Consider the following 9,369-nt stretch of genomic DNA (forward strand, 5'->3'; position numbering starts at 1 on the left):
GATTTTACTTTATCTTTTAAATAGATCAAACAGATTCACAAGGTGCCACCAATGTCCTGGCACATGCGCCAAGGGAAGCGAAGGGATGAGGAGGAGGAGGAGGAGGAGGAGGAAGACGAAAGAAGAGGCTTCCTGGGGTTTCCCATTGCCCAGAGCTCTCCAGCTTTTGCTCCTGTTCGCTGTCCACCTCCTGTCCCACAAGCACCACGACCGCCACCCCCAACAAATGGAGAGCGCAGGCCACGGGGGCGACCACCCAAAAACTGGCCCTGGGGCAAGGTAAAGGACAGATCACGGGTGGGACGGCCACCTAAGATCCGCCATGTGGAGGATGAGGATGATGAAGATGAGGAGGGAACAGAGGGAGGAAAAACCACAGGCTCTGCCAACAGCCCCCCCTCCCTTTTCTCCCTGGACAGACAAGCAGAGTCTACAGTCTTTCACTCACTGGACATGGCCAGGCACCCCTCCATAACCCCCACACGAAGAGGCCGGCCCCCAAGGAAAAAGAGAGGCCCTAAGCCCAGACTGATGGAACCTGGAGAGGGACTGGTACAACTGCCTGTGATTTCTAGATTGAATGAGTCTCTGTCTGTAACAAAGAGCTGCTTCAGTGAAAGCAGTGAGGAAGAGGATGACGACGACGATGATGATGAGAGGAGGGCATGCTCCCCACCCATCCTCACCAAGCCTGCCATGGGACTCAAATGCAAGGTTAGAAACCGTGCTCAAATTTAGGTATTTTGTAAATGGATTTATGTCCATGTTGCCGTGAAATCTACATGCTGTTGTTGTCCTCTGTCAGTCCAGGTGCTCCAAGTGTGTAGTTGACATTTTTAGGCTTAATTTTTAAGGTGCACCTATTTCTTCATCCTGTTTCTACCTAGAAGCCCCTGAGGAAACGTCGCTTTCGCCAGCGCAGCCACCCTCACAGCAGCGTGGTGACAGAGACCATTTCTGAAACCACAGAGGTGCTGGATGAGCCCTTTGTAGACTCAGACTCTGAAAGGCCTATGCCCAGGCTGGAGGAGGAGATGTCCCTGGGCCATCCACTGCACCGCCATCCCCCACTCCCTTCTGCTCTGAGGTTGTCAGACCCAGCACCCAAAAGGAGCCGACACACCAACCTCACAGATTCAGAAGAAGATGGTGAGCATGACTGATGATTGTTATGTATACAGAGAAATGTGTGCACCTTTATTTCATGCACTTTTATCTTCTTACCTTCTCTCAGAGTTAACACCTCTGCTGAAGCCTGTTGCTGCTCTGTCAGCAACTCCATCAGAGACTCTAGGAGGCAACTCTGAGGTCCCAATCAAGAAGAAGAAAGGCTGGCCTAAGGGGAAGAGCCGCAAACCACTGCACTGGAAGAAACGGGGACCTGGAAAACCACCCAGTGGTGGGTCCGACCAGCGAGCAGCTTCAGACAGTCAGGCCCAAAGTGGGGATCCTCCACCCCCCAAAATCAAGATGAAACCTGGCCGCAAGCCCCGGAGCTGGTACTTGCAGCGGGCCCAGGAGGAGGCAGAGCGGCAGGAGCAGGAAAGGCAAAGGTTGTTGTTGGAGCAGCAGCTGGACAAAGATCCTCAGCTGCTCCAGACAGATGACCGAAACAGCAAGCGTGTCTGCAGAAACAATGCTAACAGAGACAACAAACAGAAGGACTCTGATGAAGAAGATGACTATCTCCCTAAGCCTGTCGAGCAGAAGGTACCCAAAAGGCGAGGGAGACCGCCCAAGAACCGCACCCTATGCCAGCCACCACAGCCTGCCCCCAAACCACCTGCCACATCTGAGCCAGACGAGGAGGAAGAGGAGGAGGAGGAGGAGGAGGACGAGGAGGAGGAGACTGAAAGAGCCTGGGAGGAAGAAAAACCCAGCCGTCCACCATCCCGTCCTCTGCTGTCCCCTTCTTCCTCCTCTTCCACCTCAGGGCCTCGGGCTCCACAGCCTCGGCCTCATGATACAGATCTGGGTGACAGGGAAGAAGATGACGATGATGACGAGAGGGAGGAGGAAGAATGTGGCAGCATGGGCAGCGGTGGTGGTAGTATCAACAGGCGAACAGCAGTCATGCCCAGTTCAGGAAGCAGGCGCAGTGAAGACCATGATGCAGATGATGAAGGTGACGGACACTTAGAGGACAAGACCAGCAGCAAGAAGAGAAAAAGTCAGGACTCTGAAGATGAAGATGAGGATGAGGAAGAGGGGCCTTCCTCTCGTGTAGGCTCTCCTCCGGTCAAAGAAGAACCACAAGGTGGAGAGCCTTTTTTAGACATGGAGAACAGTGTAGCCCAGGACTATGTCAGCAAGCAGGAGGAGGAGGAAGAAGAGGAGGAGGAGGAGGCTGAGGAAGCAGTGCAGGAGTCCAAGTGTCGGCTATCCTCAGGCGACCCACAGCAGGAGGAGAGGCGGCGCAGGGAGCAGGAAGAGTCTGCAGCTGCTGCAGCAGCAGTAGAAACAGTTACAGCCATGTCTGTTCCCTCTGAGCCCATGGAGCTCCAGCCTCTGCACCCAGATGACAAAGACGTCACACTGTTGATGGAACCCCCACACACACATCCACACTCCCACCCTCACCAGCACCCTGACTTCAAAGAGGAGCTGAGCCACCATCACCCACACCACCCCCATCACCATTCCAATGAGCTGGACTTGGAGACTATGCAGGCAGTCCAGTCCCTGACCCAGGGGGAGGCCCAGGATGAAGAGACTGAACCGCAGCCACACCACGGGGCTTACCAGGACTGTGAGGAGACCCTAGCCGCCTGCCGAACCCTGCAAAGTTACAGCCACACAGGGGAGGCAGAGGAGGAGACCCTGGCCTTAGTGGAGGAGTGTGGGACCTCCCAGCACAGCAGCCCCGTCCCTAATCCTCCAGTGCCAGCCCTAGCCAGTCAGTCTGTGCGTTCAGTAAACAGTCCAGGGTTACCCCCAGGCATCATCGACACAACACAAGCAGGACAGAGGGGAGGGACACCTGGCCCCACAGGAGCAGGAGGCAGTGGTGGCGGTGCTGGAGGGGGGTACACCCAGATCACACCAGAACATCCCAGTTCTCTATCTGCCCCATCCCAGCAGAACATGGAGACATCGCCAATGATGGATGTGCCGTCTGTTTCAGACCACTCGCAGCAGGTGGTGGACAGTGGCTTCAGTGACCTGGGCAGTATAGAGAGCACCACAGAGAACTATGACAACCCCAGCAGTTATGACTCCACCATGGGCGGAGGGGGCAATGGGACAGGGAATAGCGGGAACGGAGGGGGAATGGCTGCTGCTGTAGTTGCAGGATCTTCCACAGCTTCCTCGTCATCTGCCTCATCCTCTTCCAGCTCGGCTACACCGTCCTCGTCCGCCCAGTCTAACAGCTGCTCCTTTGTGCCAGCCCCCAGCCTCACATCCTCCACAGGAGCTGGCGGACCCCAGCTGGCGATGGGCAGCTGTAGCCTCATTCAGCAGGCAGGGCCAGGGCCCAACAACGGTCCAGGTGCCAGTGGTGTAGGTAGTGCTGTGCCCCAGCCTCCACCACCTCCACCGCCATCCAACACGCCCAGCTGTGGTATTAAGTCTCCTCAGAGCTGTGGTGTGATTGAAAGGCCTCCTAGCACCAACCAGCAGCAGCAGCAGTCACAAAAGAAGGTTCCTCAGCAGCAAGCCCCCAACCCTCAGCCTCCACCCTCAGCACCACCACCACCTCAGCAACAACAGCAAGCCTTGTCCCAGTGTAGCATGGGCAATGGCTTTGCCTCCACGCCCATGATCATGGAGATCCCAGAGAGTGGAGGTGGGGGAGGGGGACGCACCCTCTATGAGCGCATGGGTCAGGACTTTGGCACAGGGGGCTACCCCCAGCCCTCAGCAACATTCAGCCTGGCCAAACTCCAGCAGCTCACCAACACCATCATGGACCCCCATGCCATATCCTACTCTCACTCAGCCTCTGTCACCTCCTACGCCACCAGCGTTTCTCTCTCCAATCCTGGGCTGGCCCCTTCACCCCACACTCCCCTCCCTCAGGGCCAGCCCACTATGACCCCACCTCCTAACCTTAGCTCTGGCTCCATGAACCTGGGCTCTTTACAACTGCAGTGCAACATGCCCACCACCAACATTGGTCTGGGACCCCCGCCACACACCCAGAGGCTACAGGGCCAGATGGCTACAGTCAAAGGCCATATTGCCATCCGGTCCAAAGCCACTCAGCAGTTGGCCCCAGCCCCACATCAGCAGCAGCTCTATGGCCGCACCTCAGGGGCTGTGGCCATGCAGGGCACGCCGCGCACTTTGGCTGTGCAGCGCGGCATGATGCCAAACCTCATGCCCACACCGGCACCGTACAATTCCATGAACATGGCACCCCTCAATGCCATGTCAGCTAGCTACCGAATGCCCCAACCCATGATGAACAGTGGTTATCATGGTAATCCCCCCTACATGAATCAGCCAGCTCAGTACCCCATGCAGATGCAGATGGGCATGATGGGAGGGCAGGGTTACCCACAGCAACCTATGCAGCCCAATCACCATGGTAACATGATGTACACTGGCCCCTCCCATCACAGCTATGCTGGTGTCCCAAAACAGTCACCCTATATGAGCAGATGAGCGTCCAAGAACTGAGGAAGGAGACATGGGGCCAGAGCTGATACTCGCTGTACTCTAAATGTCCATTACTCCTGATCACCCTCTCCGGTGCCTCAGTAGGCACCAGTGGGTGTAGGTGATGGAGACAGAGAGGGTCTTTGGGTTTCCTGTTTTTATCTGTTGTCATTTTGTCCCTTTTTATTTGGGCTCGTTTCCCTCCCCTCCCAGCTGGCTGTGTATGGGAGCAAGTTGGTAGGATTCGGGCTAAGTGTGTGTACATGGACCTCAGCCGTGCTGCTTTGAGCCAGGTCTGCACAGCCCTCTGTTACATGGTTTCACACAGGCCCAGGAGTCCCCTCCTCCTCATTACGTGCAGGAGGAGAGTGGGGGAGGACAGAATGATGAGGAAGATGCAGAGAAAGACAATACAGGAATACCTTGCTTTGTCAGACTGCAAATGAAAAAACTGATTAACTGAATATATTCAAACATGCACACAATCTTTTAATTGATATAGGAAGCCTTACCTTGAAAAAGAGACAATGAAACATTGTAGGCAAACTCTTTTTTGTTTTGTTAAACATAATATTGAATCTTATTTTTGTTGTTGTTGTTTTTGTTTATTGTTTTTTGAAATAATCGTGTGCAGTCCGACCTCCTATATGCTTTGGTCTTTATATGTGTGGCATTCTGAAATGGTGTTACACCCTCTTTCTCTCTCAGAAAAACCTGAACATCTCTGTGGCCACTTGGTCAGACGGCTTTTCACTCAGTTCCAGAAAAGCGTAGGAGCGGGGCTTCCTGGTGTCGAGCTGTTTCCAGAGTCTCTGTCTTCCCAGATGGACAGTGTTGTACCAAAAACACAAGCAAGACACAGAAGAGACAAACGCATTTTATGCCCATAAATGAAACAAAGTAGCATTATTTTACAGTTTTCCGCTTCTCTGAAATATTTAGATGTAAATATTCAGGTACTTCCCAAGATCCAGTGCACACACACACACACACACGCAAATATACACAGGCTAGCTGTCGCCAGTTGGTGGCTAGCTCAGGACAGTACAACATCCAGCTGTCCACACTCCACTGGCAGACGGTGTAAAATGTCAGCCTTTTTTAGCAGTTTAAGGAATGCAGAACAAACAGCGGAACTTCCATTTTACTGCTTTAAGGAAAGTCGGTTTACTATAGCTGACCTCCCCTCCTTAAGTGTTTGTGACCCAAAGAGGTCGAGGAGTCTGCATTTGAACGGTGTATTCTGTTCACCTGTTGTTGTTGTTGTTGTTTTTTTTTTTCTGCAAAGTTCTGCACTCTCATTGGCTAGAAATATGGCAGCAGAGAGTTGGCCTTTATAGAAGGTGCACCTAAATGCCTGATCTAGTGCATGGTTTGGTCCTCGTATAGAGGCGCACATAAATGCAGGGTCGGAGATGAGCAAGTGTGTCCAAGTCCTGCTTGTTAAGGCGTGAAACTGGCAGAGGTGAAACGGTTTGACCTTGTTGCTCCATGTACCAGTATTCAAAGTCAAAAGAGGAGTTTTTCATTTTTCCTACAGACCTGACATTGCATACTTTATTTGTGTGTATTGTTCTGTTCTGTACTTTATATTCATTTAGTTTCTTTCTGAATTTTATCAGACTGGGCAGCTTTCTTTTATGACACAAGCTGACTCTTTTTGACTTTAGAGAACCTATTGTAGAGAAAATGTTTTTCTATAATATAAAAGTAAATTCTGACATTGATATTGGTACTGTCATTTTTTTCAATTCTGTTTCAGGAAACAAAAAACTACATATTTTTTAGCTCGCCTCTTGGGTAATAATTACTAAGAAATTCAAAATTTAAAAAAATTACCACTCACTTTTAGTGACTTTAAGACGCCTTTAACCTCTCCATTCCATCTCATCTCTAGAGTTTTTCTATCTTTGTGTAGTATATTAATGCTATTTTAAACAAAGGGACTACAAATACCTAAAGGTCACTTGGCATTCTTTTTTTTTTTTTTTTTTTTTTTTTTTTTTTTTTTTTTTCTTATTTTTATGTATAGAATGACTTCCTGACATTTAAGAGGCATGTAAAAATAAGCTCAGTATATTTCTGTCTGTTTATATCGCTTCCCTTTTTGTATCCTTTGTAATTGTACATGTTGCGTTGTATGCTAAGAGAGGGCGCAAATGAAAGAGGGGAGTGGGCAAGCTGGGCACTCAGTGAAGGTCGATTTGCGCTCAGTGGCCTCAGCTCTACTCTGTTCCTGTATGTATTTCCTTTTATTTGTTTTTTTTTCTTTCTTTCTTTCTTAGCAAGTACTTTCAAAGAACTCTGTACATTTTAACATAAAATGAAAATAAATTATGTTGAGCCATTCAGGTTTCCCATGAGAATTTTTGTTTCTTCTAATTTGGTTCTAAAATTACATTTTTGTTGCCTTATGTTCAGTCCACTTCAAGATTTGTACTATAGGGAAAGGCATTAGGTCACTTATGAAGTTGCTTTAACCACTTGTAACCACTAGATGTCCCCGTAGGACATGAACATATGTTCAAAAGACGATGTGAAAATGAATTCTTTCATCTTCAAAACTATCCACATTGTCCTTGAGTTTTGTTTGGCTGTGACTCTCTTTCACTGTAATATCTTTAAACACAGAGGAGGCACATTTGTTGCATCTTCTTAGTATAAAAGCTTTGATATCTGTTCAAGTCACTGATGCCAGCACAGTTGTCCTCACCCACACTTATTCAAGGTCAAAGTGTTTGTCATATGCACAGTTAGGAAATGTGTTTCCCTGTACAATGAAATTCTTACTTTGCCATCCACATGAATGCCACACAATACAAGTGAAATATAAAGTAGGTGAGCAATAAGACATCTAAATAGGCAGTAAGAAGCAAATAAAAATACAAGAACACAATATAATGCAGAGAATATATTCTACGTGAGAGCTGTGAAGTGCAAATATTCAGCAGTGGGTGTACAATTATGCATGTGCAAAATGAGTATGTAAACAGTACAGGTGGAATTACATGAGGTAGATCCTGAGTCAGCTGTTTAGGAGTCTGATGGCAGTCGGAAAGAAAGAGTTTTTCAGTCTAGAGGTCCTGCATTTCACACTTATGAGCCTACGGCTGGAGATTGGGAATATGAACAGTCAATGCTGGGGGTGGGTGGGGTCCTTGAGGATGAAGGCAGCTTTCCTACACACCCTGCGGTGGTAAATGCTCTGAAGAGAGGGCAGTGGACTCCTGGTGATCTTCTACACAGTCTTTACCACTCTCTGCAGGCGCTTGCGGCCCATAGCAGTAGTGCTGACATACCAGACAGTGATGCAGCTGGTCAAGATGCTCTCAATGATGCAGCTGTAGAAGTTGCTGAGGATCCTAGGTGACATGCCAAACCTCCTCAGGAAGTACAGCCGCCATTGGCCCTGCTTGACAAGCTGTGTGGTGTTATGTGTCCAGGTGAGGTCCTCACTGATGTGGACGCCCAGGCATTTAAAGCTGCTCACCCTCTCCACTTTGAGCCCCCGGATAAACAGTGGCTGATGAGTTCTTTTCCCCTTCTTTGTGTCCGTGTTGAGGCTGAGATTATTGTCCTTGCACCATGACACCAGACCGGCCACCTCCCTCCTGTTGGCTGCTTCGTCCCTGCCAGTGAATGCGACCTATCACTGCGGTGTCGTCTGCGAACTTTAGGATGATGTTGTCTTTGTGGGAGGCGATACAGTTGTGAGTGAACAGGGTGTAGAGGATAGGACTGAGGACACATCCCTGTGGGGTGCCAGTGTTTGTAACAATGCTGGCTGAAGTCCTATTGCCAATCCTGACGAGCCAGTCACAGAGGGTGGGGTGCAGACCCAGTGTGGACAGTTTGTGGGTGAGTTTGTGGGGGACAACTGTGTTGAAGGCAGAGCTGTAGTCAATGGAGAGTATCCTGATGTAGTAGTCTCCATTTTACAGGTGAGAAAAGGAATAGTGGAGGGCAGCCGTGATGGCATCTGAGGCGGCCCTGTTGGGTCGGTAGGCATACTGTAGGGGTCCGGGGTGTCCGGTATACTGCTCTGAATGCGGGCCAGCACCACTCTCTCAAAACACTTCATAATAATTGGAGTGAGTGCCACTGGCCTGTAGTCATTCAGGCAGGTGACCGGGTTCTTCTTGGGAAGGGGGACGATGGTTTGTGTGTAAATTATATTTGACACACTGTAATTCTTTTTCAGATGGGAAAAATGTTAGAACATAAACCCAGTGTATGTTATATCTATGTAATGTGCCTTTGTTGTCTAAATGACACCATTTGAAGTGGTCAACAAGAAACATTCTTTGTATACTATATGTAATTTTGTTGTACATAAATGACTCCAACATTGTTTTTTCAAACATCAGCAGACTCTTTATGGCGATCCAGTTGTAATGCTTGCCATTTTTATTTCTACTTGTACTGATTCACCTTTTTGTAACAAAATATAATCTCTTTTCCTAAAAGAAAAGATTTGCTGATTTGCTGATAATGCTGTATTCCTTACTAGTGAGCATGCTCCTGTATCTGTTTTGAATGGAGAGGGAGTCCACAAGATGAAATCTGATACTGGAAACAAAATGTCAGACCAGCTACATGGTAAAGCCAATCAGTGGACAGTTGTGCTGCTGTTTACCGTGGTTTTCACACCACGGTCCAATCATAACCAAGTCACGAGTCACCAGCTTCCGTATTGTTGGCCTATGACTCTATTGGGTGGGCGGGACTTTATAGTCTCTTTGGCTTCTAATTGGTTCGCTGTGCTGT

The 9,369-nt window shown here is 49.1% G+C and overlaps 1 protein-coding gene across 4 annotated transcripts in view; it reads left to right on the forward strand.

Annotated features, from left to right (window-relative positions):
• Nucleotides 1-6,973, forward strand: part of kat6a (K(lysine) acetyltransferase 6A) — a 28,107-nt gene extending 21,134 nt beyond the window's left edge. For 3 of the 4 annotated variants that reach the window (XM_020590600.1, XM_020590601.1, XM_020590602.1), the window contains exons 15-17: nt 25-714; nt 888-1,149; nt 1,235-6,973. In XM_020590600.1, the coding sequence (XP_020446256.1) occupies nt 25-714; nt 888-1,149; nt 1,235-4,608 (4,326 nt within the window). In that variant the 3' untranslated portion in view covers nt 4,609-6,973. The remainder of the gene's footprint in view (nt 1-24; nt 715-887; nt 1,150-1,234) is intronic. The other variant, XM_020590603.1, reaches the window with a different exon arrangement.
• The last annotated feature ends 2,396 nt before the right edge of the window (nt 6,974-9,369 follow it).

The sequence above is a fragment of the Monopterus albus genome, unplaced genomic scaffold (genome assembly GCF_001952655.1).
Source record: "Monopterus albus unplaced genomic scaffold, M_albus_1.0 scaffold12.1, whole genome shotgun sequence".
In the NCBI taxonomy this organism is placed as follows: Eukaryota; Metazoa; Chordata; class Actinopteri; order Synbranchiformes; family Synbranchidae; genus Monopterus; species Monopterus albus.